Genomic DNA, 27,708 nt, shown 5'->3' on the forward strand with positions numbered 1-27,708 from the left:
GGCAGTATTACAGTGAAATTATTCAAGCCTTCTTGAGTGATAAATTACTGAAAACAATTTACTTTTTTTCCCTGCAGATCTAACATCATATTCTAATTTATTCAAGGAAAAGAAACTGCCTTTCTCCCCACCTTTTAAGAATAAAAAGAATGTACTCAACACTTCTCAAAATGAAAGATACTCCGAGTGCCCACTAATACATTTATACCGTCAAGTTACAATCTTCAGAGCTGATAAACACTATAAAATGCACCAAAACATTTCCAATTAGCAGGCAGATTTGTTAAACAAATAATTTTTAATTCAGCACAATTTGTACTATAATATTCCCTAATTAACTAAGCTGCCTCACAAAATTTAAAGTGTAGCAAATAGACATTCTTCCATGGTTGCACTATATTTGCTAAGTCAAAGGAATCTAGTAAATGTCCCATTTTCTCTTAAGTTATCATAAAGATGACTAAGTTAATTTTTATTATGTTCAGCATTCCCTTTAAAAAGGAACAAGCACCAGAGTCATGGATTTATACTGTTAAAAACAATTCAAATAGTCATTTTGTCCATAATCACATCCAGCAGAGAAAATCTCTGCCTGGTAATATTCACATGCCCTTCAAAAGATAACCACTTTTTCTAAGGTAATACAGTTCAGGTGAGATCAGCAAACAAATTAAAAGACGACTAAGTTAAATTTCAAGAAGATTAGCAAATTAAAACAAATTTTGACCTAATTTAAGTCAAGGTCAGAACAATACGTGTTTTAAAATATCTCTATGTACAGCTAACACATGAGTTTATACACACAAAATATGCCTAGAAGGATATTAAAAAACTCTTAAAAGCAGTCCACTCTGGAGGAACTGAGAGGCTGGGGTAAAGCAGTGGGAGTGAGACTTGTCTGTCATCAAGCATCTGTTTGTACAGATTGGCTTTTCCGTGTATGGGAGTTACCACGGCTGGAGCACGTACAAAAGGAAATAAAGAAAAGTAGGAAACAGAAAGCAGCAAAGCTTGGTTCTTACACGCGGTTAAAAATAAAAAGCAAACAAACAAGACATCCACACCAAAAATAAACACAATTTTTGGGCTGGCCTGGTGGTGCAGTGGTTAAGTTTGCACATTCTGCTTCAGCAACTCGGGGTTCACTGGTTGGAATCCTGGGCGTGGACCTACGCACCATGCTATGGTCAAGCCATGCTGTGGCAGCCGTCCCACATAAGATAGAGGAAGATGGGCATGGATGTTAGCTCAGGGCTAGTCTTCCTCAGCAAAATGAGGAGGATTGGCAGCAGATGTTAGCTCAGGGCTAATCTTGCTCAAAAAAACTCCCCCCAAAATGCCCACAATTTTATGGAGCACTAAAAATGAAGTAGCATACCCAAGACAATGCTTTTTCTTCATTGCTTCATCTCTGCATTTTAAAAATAAATAAGTAAAACACAAACCTAAATATTAAGTATCACATTTACCCGCAAAGCGACTTCATACCATAAAAATGGGAGAAATGCAGTTACTGCTGCACAAGACTCTTTTTGCAAGACATATACATAGTCTATACATATTCCATTCAGACTCACTGAAATGTCCAGTGTAGTAACACATTTCTAAGAATCAATTTAACACACAGCTGTTAATTTAACACCAGCACAGAAAGAGGCAAATTTGTGTTTTCTTGTATTTACTTCCACTACTGCTGCTTCAGGGAAATGTGCTATCGCATTCTTTGTTTCTAAAAATGCACCACAACGTCAACTGATGAGTCATGGGTCACACTCTGAATCCTTATGTGCCAAAGACAGCAGGGCACAAAAGTCTTACACATCAACTGTAAAGACTGTCTAATCGGTTATGTTACAAATCCAGAGTTCTTTATAAAGGTGACATAGGTGATTAATAGTTTTTTGAAGAGACGTGAGAAACTTCAAAATAAAACCGCAAATTCCACAAGGACTGATTAAAATCATTCTCCCTTGTTCCCTCTCCTAATAACTGGAAGGGTTTTGTTTTTCTTAATTCAGAACACACAAATAGTAAGTACTATTGAGATACTGACAGAAAGAACTCAACAAACTCCCAGCTTCATGAAAACCCAAATTATCCAAGAAATGATTTTCCAGATGCCTCGTTTCACCTCTTAATTCCTTCCTACTTTTGCTATTTAGCCATTTCACTGAGTGAGAACCCTCCAGGAGAGGGTATGAACAAGGGCAAGAAATGAAGATGACACTGTTGGTTTCTTTCTGGCATTCTTTTTGGCAGTTATTAGTTAAATGTGTTCCTGGGAAGAAGATAAACTAATAGCTGAAAGGTAATCTGGGGACTAGCTGTAGATTTTAGTCACTAATATAACAGATGGTTGAGATCTGACCACATCATCTTACTTTCTTGATGGCACTTGTTATTATCCTTTTCCTTAGTTTCCTTACCCGTTTATTGTTTCTCTCTCCTCCAGCCCCCCAGCATGTAAACTCCATAAGAACAGGGACCTACCTGTCTTGTTCATTGCTCTGTTCTCACCATCTAGAACAGTGCCTAGCACATAAAAGGCAGTCAACAAATATCCAGTGGGGAGAAAAGATACACAATCATGTACTTAGCTATCTCAGGACCTGCACGATCATGACAACACTGAAATTTGTTTTCACTTGAGCGTATTCTTTAGGTATAATTTATAATAATAATTAACTTTTGCCCTGCCACAAGACTCTCTCTCTATGCTTAAGTTTTATCATTTAAATATCCTATGTGTATCAAAATATAGTAATTGTAATGATACTATAATCTGACTAGTCTCAATTTCTGAGAACAAGAACTTCTATAATTCACTTTCATATCCCAAATATCTAGAATGGTACACGGTCCAGAGCAGATATTCAAATACTTGTTGAACAAATGAATTTTAAAAGAATTATAACTGGTAGGATTACGAGTAATTTTTATTTTCTTCACATAGTCTAGAGTTTCCTAAATTTTCTGTATTTAGCACGTATTACTTCTAAATTTAAAAAATATACAGTGTTACATAAAAAAAAGAAAACCACATGTACCCTTCCTTATAAATAACCTCATCTACTTGATAATGTATACAATAAAGCAAATCAAACAGATATACTGCTTGCTTCCCAAGTTATCAAATAGAAAAATAGTCTTTAAAGTGGAAATATTACTATTTTAAAACTGAATTAAAAATATTATTTTTAAGAACATTAAGCTTTACCTTCCAGAAAGATATCCTTCTATAAATCCTAGTACACTATGAGAGCAATTTCTTTTTTATTTTTTTAAAGCTTGGCACCTGAGCTAAGAACTGTTGCCAATGTTTTTTTTTTTTCCTGCTTTTTCTCCCCAAATCCCTCACGTACAGAGCTGTATATCTTAGTTGCAGGTCCTTCTAGTTGTGGCGTGTGGGATGCCACCTCAACGTGGCCTAAGGAGCAATGCCATGTCCGCGCCCAGGACCCGAACCGGCGAAACCCTGGGCCGCTGCAGTGGAGCGAGAGAACTTAACCACTCGGCCACGGGGCCGGCCCACAATTTCTTTTTTATTAACAGATGATCAAAATGTTCAAGGAACCAAGAGTAATTCTTTATGGAAACATAAAGAATGCTGTATTATGAATAAACATTTTAAGAGCTACTTAATCGTCTATTTTGCTTTCCTCTATCACCAAGTTTGATTTACTGCCTCTGGTGAACCCAAACTATAAATAAAGAAAATTCACATTTAGAAAGACTAAAATCATACAGAACAACTTTATATCACGTAAACTTTTTATAAGAAAAAAGTTAATACAATATATTAGTTGAAAGTTGACTTTGATGTTCAAGAGTACTCAGATTTTATCATCCTTCTGTATCCTGCCAAATGGATTCATTAAAATTTTTTTTAGTTCTTTCTGTAAATAGCTACCATACCATTAAAAAACATCCAGACTGGGTCACAGAGTAAACCTTGAAAACTTTCTTAATGTTATTATATACCTTCAAAGGTAGAAAAATCATTCAAATGTACTGACAAATCTTCTCCATATACCTGGAAAAAGAATAGGTCAAGGACCCAGAAAAATTATATCTATTTTTAACAAACTCTGAAATTAGTCTATTGAAGTATCAATTAATGTATCTCATGTATAATGAAAGCAAAAACCTAAAATTAGGGAAATTAATGAGGTCAATAAATATTTCATATGAGATCTAATTGCTACGGATACTTTTGAAATCTTATTAAATGACCCTGACGGGATGGTCTTAAAAGGCATGCTCAGCCAACTACTGACCACATGAATTACATATTTAGTAGGAGAGGCGCAGGATGCAATCGCATGCACTTGATACCTGGCTTCTCCCCAATCATTTTATTTTTTAGCTTCAGCTAGCTCTAAACTGTTGACTGTTTCCCTATTGGTGTCTCACAAATATAAGAAACAAAAAGGATGGAGAAATCCACACTAGAATATACTATTAAGCACCATTTGAATAATGTATCCTAACCTAATCACTGCCATCGATTCTCCCAAATTAAAATGATTCCAATTACTTTAGATCTTTCCCTCTTGTTTCCATAAGCAAGGTCTCAGAAATACGTTACAAATATTTTGTTTAGACCCTTATCTTACACCATACCAAAAAACTGACTCAAATGTACTAAAGATCTGAAACTAAAACTCCTAGAAGAAAATATAGGGGAAAATCTTCATGACATTGGATTTGGTGAGGATTTCTTGGATATGACACCAAAACCACAAACAACAGAAGCAAAAATAGACAAATGGGGCTATATCAAACTTAAAAGCTTCTGCACACCAAAGGACACAATCAACAAACTGAAAAGGCAATCTGTGGAACGGGAGAAAATATTTGCAAATAATATATCTGATAAATGGTTAATATCCAGAATATAAAGAATTACAAATCATCATCAACTACAAAAATCAAAGAACCCAATTAAAAAATGGGCCACGGACTTGAATAGACATTTCTCCAAAGATGACATCAAATGGCTAACAAGCATAATGAAAGATGTTCAACATCACTAATCATCAGAGAAACGCATATCAAAACCACTATGAGATATCACTTCATACCTGTTAAGATGGCTACTATCAAAAAAACAGAGAATAACAAGTGATGGTGAGGACACAGAGAAATCGGAACCCTTGGGTACTGTTGGTGAGATTGTAAAATGGTGCAGCCGCTATGGAAAACAGCATAGGGGTCCTAAAGAAATTAAAAATAGAACTACTATATGATCTGGCAAGCTCACTTCTGAAATTTAAAGAACTGAGATCCAAAAGAATTGAGAGCAGGGTCTCAAAGAGATATCTGCATACTCATGTTCACGGCGGCACTACTGACAATAGCCAAGAAGTGGAAGCAACCCAAACATCCATCAAGAGATGAATGGATCAACAAAATGTGGTAGATACATACAATGGAATATTATTCAGCCTTAAAAAGGAAGGAAATCCTGTCATATACCACAACATGGATGAACCCTGAGGTCATTACACTAAGTAAAACAAGCCAGTCACAAAAAAGAAAAATACTGAATGATTCTCCTTAGATGGGGTTTCTGAAGTAACCAAATCCAAACAAAGTAACCAAATAGAAACAGAGAGCAGAAGGGTGGTGACCAGCGGCTAAGGGGAGGGGGACAGGGGAGGAGTTATTTAATGTGTTCAGTTTCAGTTTTACAAAATGAAAAAGTTCTGGAGAGCTGTCGTACAACAGTGTGAGTGTACTTAACACTACTGAACCATATACTTAAAAATGGCTAAGAAGGTAAGTTTTATGTTATTTTTTTTACCACAATAAAAAAAGACTGAAACAGTGTAAAATATTTTTCTGTTAAATATTATTATTTTGATAAAATTCCTTTTACTTTAACCACTGAAAATTTAGCATCTGCATTGAGATATGCTCTAAGGGTAAAATATAACCAGATTTCAAATACTTAATATGAAAAAAGTCAAATATCTTATTAATTTCATATTGACTACATGTTGATACATTTTGAATATATTACTTTAAAATATAACATTAAATTTAAAAATATTTTATTATGCTTTAAGAACAGTAACTAGAAAGGCACGTGGGGGTCAATGGAGCTTTGTTTTACAAGTTTAAGACTGGAGCAGAGGTACAGGCTGGTGTGAAAAAGCCAGGAGGGACAAAGAGGTTACATAGAGAAGGGAGCTAACTGATGAAGCCTCTCCTCAAAGAGACTTTGAAGGATGGGATCAAGAGCACAGGTGGAAAAGTTAGCCTTCAACAGATCTGAGATTTACACAGATAAATGGGGAAGGGGAGGGACAGAAATCTGAGAAATCAAACCGGATCATCATGAAGTGACCAGATTACTTGCAGACTGTAGAAGTGGGAGTTGGATAAAAGAGTTTGTAAATGATGGTTTGGAATCATCCATGAGTGATGAAAAAAAAATCCTTATTAGGGCCAACAAGGCCACAAGATCTGGCCCCCATCCACTCCCAGGCCTCACCCCATGCGACTCTCTCCCAGCTCTCTTCCACCATCTTCTCACCTTTCCTCAAAGTGCTACCCACCTCCCACCGATTCCTCTGAGGAGGGTTTTCCTGTGTGACACCTATTCAGCCAAGTATCTGTTCAAAGACAACTTCCTCAGGGAACGTTTCAGTGACACCCTGCTCCCCCAGAGACAAAGGTCGCTCCCTTGTTACACCCCCAGACAAAACCCTATGCCAGTGCTGTCCAACAGAAATAGAATGTGAGCCATACGTGTCATTTTAAGTGTTCTGGTTTGTTGCTGGTGCCGTGAATTCGATTCTGACTCCTAGTGACCCTGTGGACAGCAGAGTGGAACCCTGCCTGGTTTTTTTGCACCATCTTCTCACCTTCTGGTGCTACATCAGACAGTGCTCCACTGCCGTTCACAGGGCTTTCATGGCCAGTTTTCCAGAAGTGGGTGGCCAGGTCCTTTTTCCTAGTCTGTCTTAGTCTGGGAAGCTCCACTGAAACCTGTCTACCAGGGGTGACAGTGCTGGTATTTGAAATCCCGGTGGCATAGCTTTTAGTATCACAGCAACACACAGCCGCCATAGGATGACCACCGACAGATGGTGGTGTGGTTCTCTGACCAGGAAACGGACCCAGGCAGTGGTGTTGAGCACCAAATCTTAATCACTAGACACTCTAGCAGCCAAATTTAAAAAAAAGAAACAAGTCAATGAATTATTTTATTTAACCCAATATATCCAGATTATCATTTCAACATGTAATCAATGTAAAAAACTGAGATATTTTACCCTTTTCTGATATTAAGTCTTCAAAATCTGGTATATATATTTTACACTTACAGCACATCTCAATTCAGACTAGCCACGTGTGCTGGTCACTACAGTAATGGACAGCATGGCCCTCTGCTATTTCTTTACAGCACTTACCATACTTTGTAATTATAATGTGTTATTATTTGATGAATGTCTATCTCCTCTAGAATGTAAGCTCTTTAAGGATACCCCAGGATTCTTAGCTCAGTGTCAGAGACTCAGGAGGTGCTAAACAAACATAACTGACAGAGGGCAGTGGTGGGGAGGGGTTGTCTGGGAGGCAATGACCTGCACTGAGGGCTTGGCCTTTTAATGGTGTTACCAAAGCAACTCCGGGAGAGAAGCAGAGTTAACTGGAACAGGGACACTCCCTGGCAGGCACAGCACAAAACAAGCTCAAGAGAGGCAAAGGTGCCAGTGAAAGCATATTCCAGATGCTTAACGATGGATTCCAAAGCGGACAGGAAAGACCTCAAGGCCAACAGATGTTAATACAACAGGGGACGGAAGGTGGGATGAAATAAAGGGATTGGCAAACTGTCTCTGTCGAGAGGAAGGGCACTGTAATATAAAGTGTGGGTGGGAGGGAGCTGAAGGAGAGGACAGGAGGCTGTGGTCAGAGAACAGGATGTATAAATTTAAGGTTTCCAATGTAGAAAGCTTGGGGAATGTTAAAATCCAGCAGAAGTGAAGGTCACTGGAGTTGAGGAGCCAAGGTCCTGGAAGTTGAGGCGTTAGTCACCCTGCTTTGAAAGGCTAACTCGGTGACTGAATGTGTTTTAAGATTTTAAGTTCTGCAAGGGCAAAGACAACTCGGAGTTCCACGCAGGCCAGTGCTGATCACATCATGTGTGCTCAGTTACTAGCTGAGTATGATTAAACTGAAAGTCAAAGCCCAAACATTAAAATCACGTCGAAGAAAAGTCACAAGAAAACAATGAAATAAGTAAGATAAAAGTGAACGACTCCGATTTATTTGTTCAGTAATTATTTATGAAGTTTAACTGAACAGTATGAGAATTCTGATAAAGGATTAATTTTTAAGATTGGAAGCCAAAATCCTAATATCTGGGGGGGGGGGTGGGTAGAGAGGTATAAATATTGCCCAGACTTGCTTTACTTTATCTATAAAACAAAGTAATAGCTGACAGAGCCTTTGGAAGCTTTATCACAGCCAAGTACACCTATTTTTACATTAGATACAGGTCCTCATAACTTAGTTATAAACATTTTTTTACTATGGGCCCTATTACACACTTTGGGGCAATCTGTTATTTAAAAGAACTCTAAGATTACTCTTTTGATTAAAAAAAAATCTCCTTTGTTTTACCCATGAAAGTGGTATGCTTTTTAAGTGGGCACATGATTGTTTATAGTATACTTACATACATAAACACATACATATACTACACATACTATAGTATACTTGCATATATATTGTGTATAGTTATAGTTTTACTTGCCTATTTTATGCGTTTGTTTCTATTTCTCACCTCTCTTACCCAGTCCAATTTTGAGAAAAAATAATTGTTCCCCCACATAATTTCTCCACTGAGGGATCCTGATTGTCAGAAGTAATAGTCCTGGGGCTGACCCGGTTGCATAGTGGTTAAGTTCACATGCTCCACTTTAGCAGTCTGGGTTTGTGTGTTCAGATCTCGGGTGCGGACCTACACACTGCTCATCAAGCCATGCTGTGCTGGTGTCCCAAAGCAGAGGAAGACTGGCATGGATGCCAGCTCAGCACCAATCTTCCTCAAGCAAAAAGAGGAAGACTAGCTACAGATGTGAGCTCAGGGCCAATCTTTCTCACCAACAAACAAACAAACAAAAGAAGTAATAGTCCTCAATCTTGAGGCTGGAAAGATAAAGGTGTCAACTATGCTTAAACCCTCTCTGCACACAACACTTCTGCTCCTGTCTTTTCAGCTTTTCTTATCAAGACTTCAGAGACTGTGCTCTGGAGTTTTGCTAATAAGCAGGGGAGGACAGTTATGATGCAGCTGTTGTCAGTTTACCCAGGAACAAAGCAACACCCCTACACTAAGCCTGTTTCTCCCAGCCACACCCCACAACCATCACAGTAAAATATGAAAAGGAGGGAATCACGCAAATAATTATAGCAGTTGGCACTAAAATCACTGAATCATAACAGCCATAAATTCTGTTATAGTTCCTATATCTTCCTATAGGTACATCATCACTTTAAGCTTCCTTGCTGACTCAACTGTCTCTTGTTTTCCCTCTGACTAATGACTGTTCCAAAGATTTGGAGAAGTCTGTGGGCCAAGGATGAAAGCCAACAGATCTCATTCATTCACTCATGCATACATTAACATTTACAGTTTGAAGTACTTGGGGATTCTTCAGTGAGCAAAATAGATATGGTCTCTGCTCTTACGAAGCACATAAAGTATGCAACCTACAATACCTGCCCCTTTAAAAGGATACTAACGAGAGGACAATTTATCATCATGTATATTATGGGCACTTGCTTTTTAAAAAATTCCTCTTAATAACTTCTCATTAGGCTAATACACAAAACAGCCATTTATTCTAATTCCAATCAACCAAAAAACTTATATAACCACAGATTTTTCAACTGTTTTTGTACTTTCTGAGGAAAAGAAACATATGAGAGGAAAGCTAAAGGGGATTTATTCTGTAAACCTCCCAGGCCCTGTAACAGGGTCATTTTAGGCCTGGCCAAGTCTTCTACAACTATAATTCTACATGCAAGATACATATATACACACATAAATACACATTTGTCTTGCATGTTGAATTATATAGATACACATACACATATAAATATTTTCAACCAACACTGCTTTCTAAGTAGAGTGGAATCCATGAAATGAGACCTTTGATTCTTCTAGAAACTTTGCTGGATTTTGATATAAGAAGGTGGGCCTGGAGTGAATTTTAGTCCTACAAGCAGGGAAAAGTTAAATGGTTCTGCATAGCCAAACAAAAAAGATTTGAATTTTTGGAGGCAACCAGAAAGGAGAGAAAGAGGAAAGGGAGAAGGGCCAATGAGATTATCCAGGCCTGCAGTTCCCTGTGATGGTAGCCAAAATGCATTTTAAGGATGGGGATGCCCAATATTCAACATCGACACTCCTGGCCTGCTACAGTGTAAACATCTCTTCTGCCTACCCTTTCCCCAAATCTTCCATCAAGTTTACTACACTCACAAAGGCTTTATGTGAACCCTTTTTTTTGTTTTCCATTCTGTCCTAGCTCCTGTGGGACACATCTATCCAATTTCACCACAGACACCTCAACTATCCACTAGCACCTCATTGGGTTGCTCCAAAACGAATTATCTTCCTTTTCCTACTCCTCATTTTTAACTGCCCTTCTCATATCTTCCAACATCCCACTAGCTCATTAACGTTATCATCACTAAAGGAACAGCTAATATTTACTGAGCACTTGTAATGTGCTAGGTACTCCGCCAAGGGCATTACATTCGTGATTTCATTTGATCCTCAAACCCAACTAGACAGGTACTATGATCATATCCCAAATGTTAGAAAACCAAAGCTCAGTCAGGACAGTAATTCTAAGGGTAAGTGATGGAATTCAACCCCTATTCTAACTCCACAGCCAGCTTAACCAGTACACTCCAATGCCTCAAGTCAAAAAACCTAAGCATTATCCCTCTCTCCTTAATCATATCTAGTCACTTACCTAGTCCAATCTATTATACCTCCTAAAGGCCACATCATCACTACTTCCACTGCCTTCACAGAGAACTAGTATCTACCAAGGCCTTACTATGCAACAAGCACTATTCTAAGTAACATACCTGTTTTTTTCAAGTTTTATCCCCCAAACCCTATGAAATGAAAAACCCAAGGAAGAAAGAGGTTATATAATAAGTGATGGAGCCAGATTCAAACTCAGAAAGTGTGAATCGAGAAGCCTGAGCACTTAACCCCTATAATACCAAAGCTCTTACTTTGTCTCCCTACCTCCCATCTGGACCCCCCATCACCCTCCAGACTGTCACAAATATCCCTCTGGAATGCAAATAATATCACAACATTCTCTTAACTTGGCATACAAAACCCTTATGTTTCTCTTTAAGTCAGTTCAATAAATATTTGAGTGCCTACTAGAAGCAAGGCAGAGTGCTAAGTGCTCTGAAATGAATACCACACCAGCCCCTGACTACCGCTCCAACCCCACACACTGTGTCCTTCAGCCAGAGTAACTATATGCAGATCTCAAGATGCAACAACCTCTATGTTAGTCTCTTTGTCTAGAATGTACCTGGAAAATCCCACACCAATTTGAAGAGTGAGTGCCTATGTGAGGCCTCCTCTAACAAACTCCAGGCAGAAATGCTCTCTCTGTTAAGTTCCCACAGCACTTTGCTCAAATTTCTTTGAGGGAGCTAGACGAACAGAGGTATGGATCAGCTTCCCAGTAAGACTTCGAGCAACTTCAGGGCAAGGGCTGACCCCTGCCATCAGTGCTTGGCATGCAGTAGACATTCTATCACTTGCTGAATAAATAATGAAAAACTTCTAACTTGATGAGAAAAGAAAAGGAACAAGATACAGAATAGGAATGTTAACACACAAGTGGACCAAATTAAAAGTAGTGTTATTCTACTTTGGTTCCGATTTGGCCTACATTTTACCCCTATGGGAAAAAAATCACGTGGGAGACTTGGATAAGCTAAAAAGGCAAAACTTTGTTATTCATGGCTCAACAAAGCTTTGACAGGCCCAAAAGGATACTAGATCAAAGTCCACTTTCCAAAGGGCTGTGGGGATAAGAATCAAATCTATCAAAGTGAATAAAATTGATCTGAGATCCAACTTCTTCAGTGCTGCGTCACAGTATATGCAAGAAAAAAAAATCAAAATCTGTCCTGGGACGAAGGCCAATTTACAAATAAGTACTGCTGCTGCAAGAATGTGAAATTCTTCAAGTGAAGGCAGTTCCAATAAACTGGAGCTCACAACTGTTTCCTCCTCCAGAAGTGCCACTGCTTTTTACTCAACTTCGTGTCTGTCTTCTGTGATTTAAAAAGAAACATCTATACAGTTAAGCCCATGCATGAATGTACGGTAGCTCCTGGCAGATACGAACGTCTTGACTAGTAACCTTAAATGTAAATTGAAATATCAGAAAAAACACTACATAAAAGTCAAAAGTCCTTCGTCTAAAACATGGCATAAAGCTTTGAAAACCGAGCGATCTATTTCCTGAATGGTGCTTTGTGAGCAACCGCTTCCGAATCAGGGTCCATATTTTGAAATTACCCCCTTGAAGATGTGAAATCTCTCTCCCACCCTCTCCAGCCTAAAGGGAAAGGTGAGAATTCCTAGGCAACAGGCTGGCAAGGAGGGACGATCTCTCCTCTTCATTTCCAGGGGCACAAGATCCGATGGAAGGCAGCTGGTGACTCTCTCACTCACGACAAGAGACACACAGGAAACTCATCCCCACCTCTCCCCTCCTTAAAAAAGCAAACGACGCAAAGATCAGCGACACAGTGGCCGGAACCACCAAGTGGGAACAGCCAGGGGCCGCCCGCCTCTCCGGGCGCCTGCCGGGCGGCGAGCACCGGGCGCAGGGCAGCCCGTCCCTTCCTGCCCGGGCCGGCGCGGCCAGCACCCACCCAGGTCCACGTTCCCCGCAGCCCAGCGTGCGAGGAGGAGAGCCGCGGAGGACGGCGGGGGCGCCGCTCGGGCCGCCGCCCCGGGCGCGGCGCTGCCCCACACCCCACCGACGCCCGCACCTGAGGCGGCGCCGGCGAGCGGGCGCGCAGCGCGGCGGGCAGGGCAAAGTTACTCACCGGGAGAGCGCGGCCGCCCGGGGCGCGCCCGGCTCCCGGCGCCGCCGCCCGGCGCAGCTCGGCTAGCTGCGGCCCGCCGTGGGAGCCCGGAGCGGGCCGGCCTCCGATCCGCAAGGACTAGCCGCCGCCGCCGCGGATTTCCTGGCAAGAAGCAAACTCTGGCCAAGACTTCACTTCTCAACCGCCCCTGCTGCCTTCCCGGGGGCGAGCGCCGGGGCCCAGCCGCCCAACCCGACACGCACCTGGGCCAATAGGCGGCAGCACAGGGCGGGAAATGGGCGGGCCAGAGGGCGGCTCCGCCTATCCGGGCGCTCAGCGGGCGGGCCAGGACGGGCCGTCACTCCCGGGTTAGAGTGAGCCCACTCCGCCTCTCGCCGCCTGCCCTCCCCCACCCTCTCCCGGGTGTCGCCGCCGCTCGCCTGATTTCCCCGCAGAAGACACGCTCGAGAAGTGTCTACGCTCACCGCCGACCCCCGCGAAGAGAGTGGAACAGCTAGGGGAGGCAGTGAACATCAGGGGAGGCGGGGTGGAAGGAGAACAGGTGGCGGAGGAAAGCAGAAGTGTAGGTGTGTTGGGCGAGAGGACAGCCGGAGTGGGGTGGTAGGGACAGGGGCTGACTGGGTGCGGGAGGCGAGGGGAGCTGGAGAGCGAGGAAGGGAGAGGGGTTATTAGCAAAGAACACCTGAGGGGACGGAGAGAGGAGCAGTATGGAGGAGCAAGAAGGAAAGAGGGCGGAGGGCGAGTCTGGGTGGTGAAAGGTTGCCGAGGCGGGGGCAGCGGCACCTGGGAACAAAGGTGAGCGCGAGGTTCCGCAGGTGAGGAGGTTGAAGAAGCCGAAAGCGTAAGGGGAAGAGGAAGTCCAAAGCGAGGGAGGACGTACTTCGGGAGTAGAAAAGATCCTGGGAGAAAAGGATGGAGGGAAAAACAGCCTCCTTCCAAACTCTCACTCCTCCCCCAAAAGGTAAAGACAAACGCTTGTCCTTTGACCCAGTTGAAATGTGCAGCTAGCTGCAAGACCCCGGATGAGACCAATACCGGCTCAAACCATCCTATTCTGTTGTGAAATTCATCAAGGTGTATTGATCAACTATAGTTTAAGCCTATTGTCCCATGAAAGCCCCCTCCAGGGTTGGAGTCCCGCCTGGCAGTAACACCATTCCCCACGGGTCTAACAGCAAGTCTGAAAGAGACCTGAATCCGGCCCCAAGAAGGAAGGTGATTTGGGGTCGGCAGGTGAGGCCCCGCCCCCTTCGCCATCACCTGGGGCAAGGTGCCGAGGGCTGAGCTAGGGCGCCCACAGGCGCGCCTCAGCCTCGGGGTGCGGCGGGAGCCCGGGCCCGCCTCTCCCCGCTAGCTCTGCGGGCGGCCCTGCTGCCGGAGCGCCAGGTGAGCGGCTCGGGCCTCGCCCCGCCCTCCTCGCGCCAGGGGCGGGGCCTGTGGGCGGGGCCTCGGGTGGAGCCGCCCCGCCCCGCCCAGTGGCTGGGCCTCGCCGCGCCGCTGCGGCTCCTCCCCCGTCCTTCCGTCCGCGGCTCCTTCCGTCGGTTGTTCCTTCCTTCCTGCTTTGCCCGCACGTTTCGTGATATGGGGCAGAGCCTCCGGTCCGCCAGCACCACCTGAGGATCCCGGAAGCCGCCCCCCCGCGATGGAAGAGGACCAGGAGCTGGAGAGGTAACGGCCGAGGAGGCGGGCGGGAGGAGCGGGCCGCGCCCTGCACCGGGAGCCGGTGGCCGAGGGGCCTGCGGCCGGCCGAGGCCTCCGCCTCCGCGGCGCGGCCTGGCTGGCGAGGGCCTGGCTGGGAGGGCAGTGGGGGAGAGAGAAGTGGGCGCCTGGGCGGGGAGAGGGGCCCCGACTGGGAAGAGAGGGGAGGAGACGTGGATGTGTTGGAATACAGACGCTCAGTACACGAGATACCACGGAGGGACGACAAGTTGTGAGACCAGAGTTTAAGTCCCCACGTTGCCCACTCCCAGTTAGAACAGCAAGAGTAAATAAAGCTAAAGTGTAAAATTACGCACCAGGCCGCTGTTCCCTGAGTGGTGGCATCGGTGTGCTCAGTCGGGCCTAATTCCCTGTAACTGCGGCCCAAGTGCCTCCTCTGTGCAGACTGCTAATGAAGCCGCTCTGTGCGCTGAGATCTTTCTCCCTCCTGCTGGATTGACTCTTCGTAGACTTTCCGTTCTAGTTTCCTTACCTCCTGCAAATGGAAGCCGTAGTGGGCCTGCATATTGATAATCTGTACTATTTTTATAATAATCAATGTTTTTATATGTCTCTCAAGTCCCTTTTCGTCCTCTAGTGGGACCCACCCTATTCTAATCCTCTCTCTTTCTTATGACTCTACCAAAAGAATATTTTAGCAAACATTTAAGTTTGTGTTTTAAGGAGACTCCCCTTGTGGCCATGTGGACGGTCAAATGGAGTAGGGAGAAACTGGAGGCAATAAATTAAATATTGTTGGTAGACTGTGTGGAGGCAGGAAAATAAGGGGCTAATGCTAATAGTTCTCTGTATTTGAAGTGCATTAGAGTAATAATGTGTTGCAGTTGTGAAATAGTAAATTAAAAAAAGCTAGTTAACAAAACCATGTTCAGTATGATCTCATTTTTATAAAAAATATGTGTGTAGAAAAATATCTGGATTGAAGACCTCAATGGCTGAAGGCGAAAGGAAGACAGCCCTGGAAATGGTCCAGGCAGCTGGAACAGATAGACACTGTGTGACATTTGTATTGCACGAGGAGGACCATACCCTAGGAAATTCTCTTCGTTACATGATCATGAAGAACCCGGAAGTGGAATTTTGTGGTTATACTACAACCCATCCTTCAGAGAGCAAAATTAATTTACGCATTCAGACTCGAGGTACTCTTCCAGCTGTTGAGCCGTTTCAGAGAGGCCTGAATGAGCTCATGAATGTCTGCCAACATGTGCTTGACAAGTTTGAGGCCAGCATAAAGGAATATAAGGATCAAAAAGCAAAGCAGAAATAAACCCACATTCTAGTCGCTTATGCACGCTGCAGGGAGGACTGACCTCTAGGATATTCTCCTCGTGATCATGCAAAACTCAAAAGTAGAAGTTTGTGATTACATCATGATCTGTCCTTCAGAAAGTTGTGCTTCTAGCTATTGATCTGTTACTGCTGATGGAATCCCTGCAAGAACCTTTGTATTCTTCTAATAAATTCCCTCTTTTATTTAAACTAATTTGAGTGGTTTCTGTTCCTTGGTCCTCAAGGTTGACTGTTTCGGGTTTTTTTCTTCTTTCTTTCTTTTAATTGAACCACCATTGAAAGGAAACTATGAGAAAATGAGGGGCCTCGACAAGGACTTTGATCAAGGGAATTAGAAGGAATATGCATTCGTGGCTGTAATTGGGGGAGAGGGAGAGATGCAATAGAGCATGACCCCAGATAGACTGTGGTTGGTTTAAAAAAAGGGAAGACGGAAACAAAGCTGGGAGTGGTGGGAGGACTTGGCTTCTTGCTGGATATTTTCTAGTAATTCCTGGGAGAATCACATCCTGTGCTATGAGTGGTAGATTGGGCAAGGGTAGGGAATAATTTGAAAGAATTGTGAGAATTCTGGTTTCACATAGAGTTTTTGGTGGAATCAGGCTCCATTTTTGTGGTAGCATTTACAGAATAGATACTAGTTTACTGCTTTAATTTCAGGACACTAATAAAATATTTAATATTTAAGTAGGAGAAAACTGGGAAGACCAGATAACATTTTCAGTCCTTAGGTAGATATCTAAGTATAGCCCAGGGTTACACAAAAAAAGCAGTATTTGAGAAAAAGTAAGGAAAGGGGAAAGGAAAATTCCATGTGGGGAAAATGATTTTTTTGGAAAACTTAAAATATTGGTGAATCACATCTAAGAGCTGTCCTATTTACCTCTTCAGCTGTCTTTCATACCTGTTCTACCCCAACTTGACTCCTAATTCACCCTAATATCTGTCGGCCTTTGAACCTGAGCACCCCACCCCCAAGTGCTCTGTGCTTTGGGGCCTTTGTTTATTTCTTCCTGGAACAGTCTTCCTCCTGCCATACTCTAGTCTAGGTAAGAACTTATATGTCAGACTTCTACCCTAGTTTGGGTACTTGTATGTGCTTTCATTATGCTCTGTTTCCTGGTCTTGGATTTACTATGCTATTGTTAGTGCTTATGTTGTGTACCCACTATACTAACTTGCAGCACCATGCCTGACAGGCACTGGATGATTAGTAAATACTAGATGAATCCATAGGTAGTTAGGGCATGTAGCCTTTTAGTCACTGAAATCAGACGTCTTCTATTAGCTTGCCATAGAACCCACATTTCCTACATTCAGTCAACTCTTTAGATAAATGTATTTCACTATTTATTGAGCACTTAGTATATACCAGGCCCTGAAATAGATATGCTAGTAGATGAGACCCAGGTCTTGTTCACATGGAGCATACATTGTAATGGGAGTGAAATTTTTTTTAAAGTTGTAATTCTGTGAAAAAAACAATTACAGGATCAAGAGAGAAAACATGAAAGAGAAATCTGCTTTGGGTATGGAAGTCAAGGAAGTTCCTCCAGAGGTGACAGGAAGAGAAGGAGCTAGCTATGCCAAAAGGAGAGAGAAATCATTCTGGGGGAATAGCATGTGCAAAGATCCTGAAGCAGAAATCTAGTATTTTGAGGAATTAAGGGAATTGAAAGAAGATATGTATGTCTGTAACGTGGTAAGCAAGGGGGACAAGGGCCTATCCTATGGGTTTGATGGGAAGAAGAGCTGGGGTGGTAAGGAGTTAGGATTTTAAGTACAATGGGAATGACATCTGAATAATTTGATTACAGTTTGGGGGAATGGATTATAGCGTGCCCAGAACAGAAACAGAGAAACTGTAAGAGTTGACGCTGTCTGGAAGGGCAGTAAGCTTGTGATGGAGAAAAGAAGGTGGACTTGAGATAGATTTTAGAACCAAACTGGTACAGAATTGATAGATGCCAGGAATTGGAAGCTGAGGAAACAGAAAGATGACTCCTACCTAGGTTGGGGGCCAAATTACTGAAATGGGAAGCTTAAAGGGGAAAATAGATTGGGAGGTGGAGAAGGTGAAAAAAGTTCCAATTTGAACGTAGTGGACAGTAGCTATATGAGTTGGAGGCCATGAATGAGATTTAAGCTAGAGATAAGCTTTGTGAGCTCTTGCCATAAAGATGTAAATCCATAAAAACTGAGGTGTGACAAAGAAGTGGGCCCAAGAACAAGCTGTAGGCAAGCTCCATATTTAACTGGTGGGTAAAAAAGGAACAACCAGTGAGGTGGTAAGAAAGTCTGTAGGAAGTCAAGTTATGGAAGCCAAGGCTTTCAAAGGGGGGAGTGATGTTGAATGAGTCACATGAGGATGGAGAAATGTCAACTGGAGTTAAACAGGGAGGTCATTTGGCAGTGGGCAGCGTTAGTTTAGTGCCTAAGAAGACTAAACATTAACACTCATTGTACAAGAGAGTGGCTTAGTTTGAGTTTTCCAATAAAGAAAATATACTGTAGGGCACTGGAGAGCTAAATTTAAGTGGGAGCGAGGATGAGGAAGATCAAAGTCATGGGGTAAGCATAGGGACTATTCTCCTAGGGTGGTAGAGATTCTAGAAAACCAGTGTCAGCGTAGTGAAATTAGCATTTGAAGATCTAAGGAGGCCCTAAAGGGATAGGAGGAAAGGATCAAAAACTTCTTTGCCTCTTCTAAAAGTTTGCCTATGAGTATTCCTATGAGCATAGTAAACAAGATTATTTAATGGAGTTGAATACCTCTGAGCCAAGACCTGTCAGGAGATGAAAGCAAATTTCGATTAGTGGACATAGAGGTGTAGAATGAAAGTAATTAATAACAGTACATATGGGAAATGCACCCACTGGTGACCACCCACTGCATCTCATGGCTTTATTGCTCCTAAAAGGTTTTGTCACCACTGATCATGTGGCGTGCTGTCTTGAATCTGTTTAGGGTAGCCATAAACTCACAGGTTCAAACCAACCACCTTCAGAAGGCAGATGGGTGAAAGGAAAAAACTGAGGGCAGGGCAGGCAGGATAACAGAGTCACATGTATGTGGAAGGAATCTTTGCATGAAATTTGTAGGAATCTAAGGGAAGGATGAAGGAGATAGATATGAATCATATTTATATAAACTGAAAAAACTGATCAGTATTTCTGATTTGCTTTCTAATGGCATTTCACTCTAATATTAATGCTTCAAGATCAGGAATTCTGTTCAGCTATAAAGTACTATGCCTTCTAAAGAGACAGTTATTAAATAAAATGATTATATACCAAAGGCTTTTAATATATAATAATTTGAGTACTTGGCTAGCGCTTTCCATTTTCAAAGCACTTTACAAACTATTTATAAATTGTGTATAGCTGTAACATGTAAGTGCTCTAACTAATTGGTATAAGACACAGGTGCTTACAATAGCTCCAGCAATCAAAAGGTGTCTACATAAAAAGTGGTCCATTCAGCACCATTCAGACCCGAAGAGTGTCTTGCATTTTGAGAAACAGGGAAGCATATCAAGTTCTCTGGCGCACCATTCCCCACCTTTCTTTTTGTTTCCCTTAAACATGTTATTAAGATTGTAGATAATCTCCAGATCACTAGACAAAAGTCATCTTTTTTGGTTAGCATACTTAAAAGAGACAATCTTTGTAATATTGCTCAAACTGGGCTCCTAGGAAGTTTACCCAAATTCACCAATCTGCTTTCAAATACTTATGAAGACCCCAAATCCAGCCCTTTTGTGCTCACATTTTTTTTTTTTTGGTGAGGGATGTTGGCCCTGAGGTAACATCTCTGCCAGAACCTGGGCTGCTGGAGTGAAGCATGCCAGACTTAACCACTACGCCACGGGGCCGGTCCCTATGCTCAAATTCTTTTTTTTTTCTTTTTTTTAATATTCTTTCCTTCTCCTCTTGAGTTTTTTTTTTTTTTTTTAAGATTGGCACCTGGGCTAACAACTGTTTCCAATCTTCCTCTTTTTTTTTTTCTTTTAAGGATTGGCACCTGGGCTAACAACTGTTGCCAATGTTTTTTTTTTTTTTTTCCTGCTTTATCTCCCCCAACCCCCCTCTACACAGTTGTATATCTTAGTTGCCGGTCCTTCTAGTTGTGGGATGTGGGACGCCACCTCAGCGTGGCCTGATGAGCGGTGCCATGTCCGCGCCCAGGATCCGAACCCTGGGCCGCCGCAGCGGAGCACGTGAACTTAACCACTCGGCCACGGAGCCAGCCCCCTGCTCAAATTCTTAATGTTGGTTTTTCTTTCACTATTTGAAACTGTATAAATTTTCCCAGTACAGTTACTGTGTGATCTGTATTTTTTTTCATAATGAAATTCTTTGCAAACTTGGATTATTGGTTCTGTATATAGCAAATAGGTACCTAGTGGTGACACAGTCCTGAGAAATGGTGGAGATAAAAGGGTATAATGTGAGTCTGTCCTAAAAAACCTTATGTGGTTTGGAGAGGGCAGACAAGATTTGTACACATGAGAAAGAAACATCATATTTATGATGAAATGCCATAATATGCAGGGTAGAATATTGTACTGAACACAGAGTGGAATGAGTGAGACACTATTGAGGCAATGACTGTTCCCTGAGCACTGGCTCTTGCCAGCCACTGTCCTAGGCACTGGAGACAGCAAACAAGACAGACACAGTCTGCCCTCCGGTAACTTGTGGAGTATTGAAGTTGGCCAACTTGTAAAATTAATACAGTGTTCCAGGATAAATGGTTTCCTCTTTCGCAGTGTAAAGGAGCCATTAAAGATTCTTGAGCTAGGGAATGCCACAAGTTTTTTTGTCTCATGCCTATGCGGAATGGATGAGTGGAAGGAAACATTGGAAGGCAGCCATGAGTTAGGGGGCATTTGTAACAGTCCAGGTATAGTGTAAGGAGGGTGTAGTTGTAGGAGTGGAGGTAAAAGGATAAATACAAAAAAACTGATAAAAAGAATTAAAATACTCAGAGACAGATTCTATGTAGGGGTAAAGGTGAGAGAAGGGTCGAAAATGGCCCCATATCCATGTCTTTTACCCCTTTGTTTTCCTACCACTCCCTCACAACCAAAACCAGTATGGCAGCATTTACATCTCCTCTCCTCCCCAACCTGTCTTGCTAATAGGAGTCAGTGGGTGCAACCACCTTTAACTTCTTTCCCTCACCCATGTCAGAATTCACGTCTTTAACAAGGATGTGAATCCAGGGCTACAGATGTGAAAATTGGTGGTGGGCAGAGGAGGTCAGGGTAGTGAGCTGACTGGCTCTTGCTGCTGTCGTCTGCCCTCGTGAAGTTGCTGTCCTCAAAGGGAACATTTCATTTGTTGATTCATTCCATAAATATTATTGAGCACATACTATGTGCAGACAGAGTTTAGGTACGAGGCGTACAGCAGGGAACAAGTTGACCCACATGCAGTTTATTTTCTAATGGCAGAGATAGAAAATAAAGAAACATGCATAATATAGAATGTAATTTAAGGTAGTGATGCAAATGGGAAGTAAAAGAAGGAAGGGGGTAAGAAGGCACTGAGAGACTGAGTGGTTAAGGAAGGCCTTTCTGAGGAGTGACATGTGAGCAGAGTGTTAGACCAGGGATAAATAAAAATATCCCCAGCATTTCCTAAAAGATGAATTTAGATTATTCAGCAATGAAAAAGCAAAATTATGAACGTTTTTAAAGGAATAAACTTTCAGCATTGTGTTTTTTATTAGTGCCTAAATTTATATGCCTATCAATTTATATTATAAAATGTATTTACCTAATAATTATAGTAAAGAATATTGAGTTACTGTGGAACAGTAGGATATTGTAGGAGTTTTAGATTGGCTCCTATATGTACGTGTATTAAGGGAGCTGATTTTAATGGGGGCTTTTTTTTGTATTTTTGAGAAGGAGATCTTTCTTAGAAGCGGAAGTTGACGTGCTCGGGCTCCTGCACATCCTTGCAGGCTACACAGCGGTGAGGGAGCGTAGCAGAGGAGTTCCCAGATTATACTGTTGGAGTCACACTGCCTGGGTCTTGGTCTTGGTCTTGGCTCTACACTTCTTAGCTATGTGACCTTGACTAACTCTTTGACCTCTTTGTGCCTGAATTGCTTTATCTGTAAAATTAGGATAATAATAATACTCACCAAATAGGGATGTTATAACTATTAGATAATATATTCAGATTGCTTAGGACAGTATCTGGCCCATATAGTATGTTCTCTATCAGTGTTAACTATTAATCTTGTTATACTATCAGTTGTGCCGAGCGAGCTGGTTTCATTCATATTCTAGGTGAAAACTTGAAAACAAAGAACCTTAGTAGCCTCTGTTATTTTTTTGTTTCCTCTAGCCCAAGGCAGCACTATAATATAAATTTGTGGACCCCTGTGTGGCAGGTCATCCGTCTGCTAAAGCCATTGCTTTTAAGAAAGATATTTTAAAATAGCATTCCTATGAATAGAATATAGATACAAATCAAAGATAAATACATTGTGTTTTTCCTTTTCTCACAAAGAAATTAAGATTCTGGTGGAACATTCATAATCTTCCCCAAGTTTCAAGACAAAGGCTAAGGAGGAAGGAAAAGCAAGTTCCGTAACAGATGGATGCCTGGTTTGGTGCCAGGTAGCTGAGGGTTGATAGGAAGCCAGGGTTCAAGCTGGGTCAGCTAAGCATAAAATTGCGTAAAATAGAATATATTGATATTTTATCTAATAATACTAATCCTCAGTAAATTCCATATTTGTTATGCAAGTCACTTAATATATGTCAAAAAGAAAAGCCACCTGTGTGCTTTTCTAAATTTACCATGCTGACTTGGGTCAAACCTCAGAAAAATTGTAGATAATGCCTCAACCAAATCTGTTAAAGGGGCTCCAAGGAAAAATCAAACTGCCTGGAGCATCTAATCGGACAGAGACTGGACTAGTTGGCTTGAACAACAGTTTGAGGTTTAGGTTTTTTTGGGGTTCTTTTATTTTTTTCTTTTTCAAGGGTGAAAGAGGCTTGCTTTCTAGCAGCTTCTCTTTCAAGACAGTATTGTGTAGAGGTGAAGGGTAAGGACTCTGAAATCAGAGGACTTGGTTTAAATGTCAGCTCCACCACTTCCTAACTTGTGAGTGTGGAGAGTACCTTAACCTTTCTGAGCCTCAGCTCCCTTATCTGTAAAATTGGGCTAATAATACTTACTTCATAGGGTTATTGTGAAGAATAAATGAAATAAAGCACTTAACACAATTCTTAGTGCACTTAAATACTCTATTAGCTGTTACTGTTATTGTTGTTATATAGTTATTGTTTAAGCCAATTAGTGGTGGTTAGAATAGTGGCCTTTGTAGTATTGGTTATGTCTCATTATCCATGGGAGTCCTCAAAGCTAGCTTGCACCAACAGGTACCTGTCTATGTTTCCACGTCCTCACCTGTGACTGTCTGCCATACTGGCCTTCTCCCTTCTTTCGTATATGCCTGGCCTGTTCCTGGTTCAGAGCCTAGATTCTCTTCCCCTAAATCTTCACATGGCTTGTTTTCTTTCTGATTCATTTATTCAGAGAGACCATCCTTGACGACTGTCTTAGTTATCCATTGCCACATAACAAATTGTCCTAAAACAGCGGCTGAAAACAAACAACGTTTTTCACAGTTTCTGTGGATCAGGAGTCTGGTTGGAGCTTAGCTGGATGAATCTGACTCAGGGTCTCTCACCAGCCTGCAATCAGGCTGTCATCTGGGCTGCAGTCGTCTCAAGACTTGAGTAGGGGATGACTCACTTCCAAGCTTACTCACATGGGACTGCCTCATTCCGTGACATCTGGCTTCCCTGAGAGCAAGAGATCCAGGAAAGAGAGAACTCAAGAGGGAAGCCACAGTCTTTTTATACCCTAATCTCCAAAGTGGCATCCCATCACTGCTGCCCTTTTCTGTTTGTTAGAAGTGAGTCAGGAAGTCCAGCGCACACCAAAGGGGAAGGGTTATACGAGGGTGTAACTATCAGGAGGTCGGGGTCCATCTTAGAGGGTGCCCACCGCAACTGCCTTCTTTAAAATAGCATGTGCACCTGCAGACAACCCTCCCTCATTTTCTGTCTCCTCACCTTGCTTCATTCTTCATAGTACTCATTGTTAACTGACATTATATTATGTGTTTATCTGCTTAGTGTCTAACTTCACTTGAATATAGGCTCCCTGAGGGCAAGGGCTTTCTCCTTCTTTGCCTCTGTATACCCAGCACTTAAGATCATGCCAGGCACCCAGTAGGCTTTCATTAATATATATTCAGTGAATGAGTGAATGTGTGCATGATTGAGTGTCAGCGTCTGGGTATCACTGCTGCAACAGGGAGGAAAACCTGCAGAGAAGGACTGATGATTTGTAATGACATTATTTTGTACACTCAGCAGCTGACACTTGTATAATCATAGAGCCACCACAGTAACAAGCCTCAAGAAGAAAAAAAATTCTTGAATGAGGCAAGGAAGCATGTGGCCTTAATGGAAAGAAGAGCTGAAGTCATGAGCATCATAGCCCCAATAAAGGTGGTTATACTTTATAATCTATTTCATTTATGTCTTCTCTCCATCCTCAATAGCCTTTGATACTGCCATCCTTAACACCTTTATCCTGTGTTACATTTGTTATCTTTCTCCTATTGGTCTAAAATAAGAGGTGGCATATCTCCCACTTGAAGCTGATCAAAGGACATTTTTATTTTGCGGCAGGAGCAATATGGAAGGGCGATGTTGATTATCCTTGGGGATCTTGTCCCCACAGAATTCTAGTGGAGCACAAGTTGTAGGATTATAGCTTTGGGTACCATAAGGTAGAATTCAAAGGATATGATTCTAAGGTATGCTGTTTTGTTAATGTCAAATACTACATCCACTTCCTGACCAGCTGTCTGATCCATCTTAGCCGTTTATTACAAGTAGCATTGCTTTGGGAAAATTCAGAATACATGCATTTTTTTTTCCAGCAGCTATTTTAAAAGTTCTGCCTTGTTCCAGGTAGTACGGATGCAAAGATGAATCTCATTTGGTTCCTGCCTTCACACAGTTTGCACTTGGGTTGGACCAAAGAGCTGTGTATTATTGAACTCCTGAAGGAAAGGTGCCATTTCTTGTAACTCATCCACCTTGTTTAAAATTGTAGCCCCTGCCCCAACACCCTTACCCTGCAGTATTTTTTTATATAGCACTTATAACCTTATAACATATATAAAATTTACCTATTTATTGCATTTATTTTATATCGTCTATTCCTCTCCCTCCCCGCCAACACACACTATAACAAAAGCTCCATGAGGGAAGAGATCTTTGTTTGAATGTTCACTGATGGATCTACCCCCCAGCAGGGTCTGGCCATAGTAGGTGTTCAAAAAATATTTATCGTATGAATGAATAGAAGATAGACTCTGTTTTTTTCACTGAATAGCCTAAGAGCTGAATTTGAATTTGAAAGGCTGAAAATGACTATTTTATAAGCTTTTGAGTTGAAAAACACAAATTTGTGGTTCTACATCTTTGGCTCCATAGTCTGTCACATGTAGACAACAACAGGCTGGGACTGTCAGCGGCGAGACAGACAGACCTAGGTGTTCATTAAGGCAAAAAGGTGGTCATGACCAGAGCAGGCAAAGGTAGAGTGCCGAGGGAGTAGCGTGCACAGTAGGACCTGAGTGAATCTTACAGATGGATCCACCAGGTGGTAGGTGAGTCCAGAGAGGTCACCTGAGCTAAGAATAGTTGGGCATGTTGTTTATACACATCCAAGAAGGTAGCACTTTGGATCTGGAAAGCCAAATTTGACTGCAAGTGAGCGTTGCATCTCACGTTAGTGAGAACTGATCACCAATGCAGCCACTGTTGGTTTTGTGAGCACCTGCTCTACTTTCTATACCTACTGCATGGTTTCAGATTTGAGGGGTTCACAGATCAATAATATTTCAAAAAGTAAAATCTAATAGGGTGAACTGATGTAGTGTTGTTTAGGTTTTATTTTGCCATTGAAAAGGGACTTTCCCTTCCTTTGGTAGAAAATTGTCAGAAATCCTAAACTTTATATGCCCTGATAGTACATAAAGGCTTCCAGTATGTTTTCCAACATCACCAAGCGATTAAACTCAATTCAATTCTGATGACACAGCTGCCTGGAGATGATGGCAGATCTCACTGTTTTTGGGCTCAGTCCCCCAAGATACCCACTCCCCACCCTCCCCCCGGCCCCTTCAGAAGCCAGTTGCAAGTCCAGATTGTTACCTGTGCTTCTCACATACTGGCTATAAATTGGAAGTTCCCATGACCCTTTCACCGGGTTCAATTAATTTGGTAGAGCAGCTCACAGAACTCAGAGAAACATTCATTTATGTTTATCAGTTTATTATAAAGGATGCGTCCTTTACAATAGCCAGATGAAGAGATCATAGGGCAAGGTGTGTGAATCAGGGCATGGAGTTTCCATGCTCTCTTGCTCCACATCTCCACGTGTTCACCAACCCGGAAGCTCTCCGAACCCTGCCTTTTGGGTTTTTATGGAGGCTTTGTGACAGGCATGATTGATTAAACCATCAGCCATTGTTGATTCAACTCAATCTCCAGCCCCTCTCCTCTCCCCAGAGGTCAACCTTCTAATCACATGGTTAGTTCTCCTGGCAAGCAGCCCCCACCCTTAGGTTACCTAAGGGCTTTCTAAAAGTCACCTCATGATCAAAGTAAAGACACCTTTATTGCTCTCATCAATTAGGAAATTCCAAGGATTTTAGCTCTATTCCTGGAACAGTTTGAAGACCAAATATTTATTTCTTATAATAAATCACAATATCACAAGGCCAAAACAAAGAAATAGAGCATTCTATAATTTGATGCCTGTTGTGCCATTTTTATCACATTAGGTCCGCAATAAGATGAACAGACTTCCAGTTTTCCCTTGGATCCTTATGAGCATTTGGTCCACAACTCTTAATTTCTCACCACCATACTTGGTAAATTATGTGGCATCTCAGAATAAATTTTAATTGGATCTCCGATTTTAGGTTAAGGATCACACATATCATTGAGATTCCTCATTGAAAATTATTTCAGATCCTGGTTTGCTTGCTTACTCTGTTCTGCATACTTTAGCATAAATCCTGGCGCTTAGAATACTTAACAGGGTTTTTATTTAAAAGTGATTAATATAAAATTGGGGATGTAAGTGTCAATTATCATCTCATTCTCTGAAGAGAAAGAATACACAGCACAATCATCATGTTCTCTGTTGAAGTAAATGAGTTGGATTTATGTTCTGTGTCAGACCTTGTAATCTAAGCCTTCCAGACTTGGTTCTACAGTTTTTTTCCTGTTTTTTGTTTATTTGTTTACATGGCAAAGATTATACTTTGTCCTTAAATGGATGGAAAAAATTGGAGATTCTAGGGCCTTATGATAGAAACTATTCTGCTGAAAATGTGTGTTGTTAGAATTGTCAGCCTACAGGTGTGTCACTGCCTGCTGCCCAGACTTGTAGCAAGCAAGCCAAGGGTTCCCTTTTTATTTTCCTGTTCTAATAAGTTGGTCCCTGTCTGAG

General features: G+C 41.9%; 2 protein-coding genes across 4 annotated transcripts in view; one reads left to right on the top strand and one right to left on the bottom strand.

The window, feature by feature from the left end:
• The window catches only part of LNX2 (ligand of numb-protein X 2), a 77,689-nt gene extending 64,310 nt beyond the window's left edge, over positions 1 to 13,379 (bottom strand). The window contains exon 1 of one of the 2 annotated variants that reach the window (XM_070578726.1): positions 13,126 to 13,379. The gene's annotated coding sequence lies outside the window, so the exon portion shown is untranslated. The remainder of the gene's footprint in view (positions 1 to 13,125) is intronic. The other variant, XM_070578724.1, reaches the window with a different exon arrangement.
• Positions 13,380 to 13,940: 561 nt separating this feature from the next.
• The window catches only part of POLR1D (RNA polymerase I and III subunit D), a 43,155-nt gene continuing 29,387 nt past the window's right edge, over positions 13,941 to 27,708 (top strand). The window contains exon 1 of one of the 2 annotated variants that reach the window (XM_070578728.1): positions 13,941 to 14,086. Coding sequence is in view for 1 of the 2 variants with exons in the window: in XM_070578727.1 (XP_070434828.1) it covers positions 14,768 to 14,793 (26 nt within the window). In the remaining variant the exon portion in view is untranslated. Of the gene's footprint in view, positions 14,087 to 14,567; positions 14,794 to 27,708 lie in introns of those variants that run through there. The other variant, XM_070578727.1, reaches the window with a different exon arrangement.

The sequence above is a fragment of the Equus przewalskii genome, chromosome 16, assembly GCF_037783145.1.
Source record: "Equus przewalskii isolate Varuska chromosome 16, EquPr2, whole genome shotgun sequence".
In the NCBI taxonomy this organism is placed as follows: domain Eukaryota; kingdom Metazoa; phylum Chordata; class Mammalia; order Perissodactyla; family Equidae; genus Equus; species Equus przewalskii.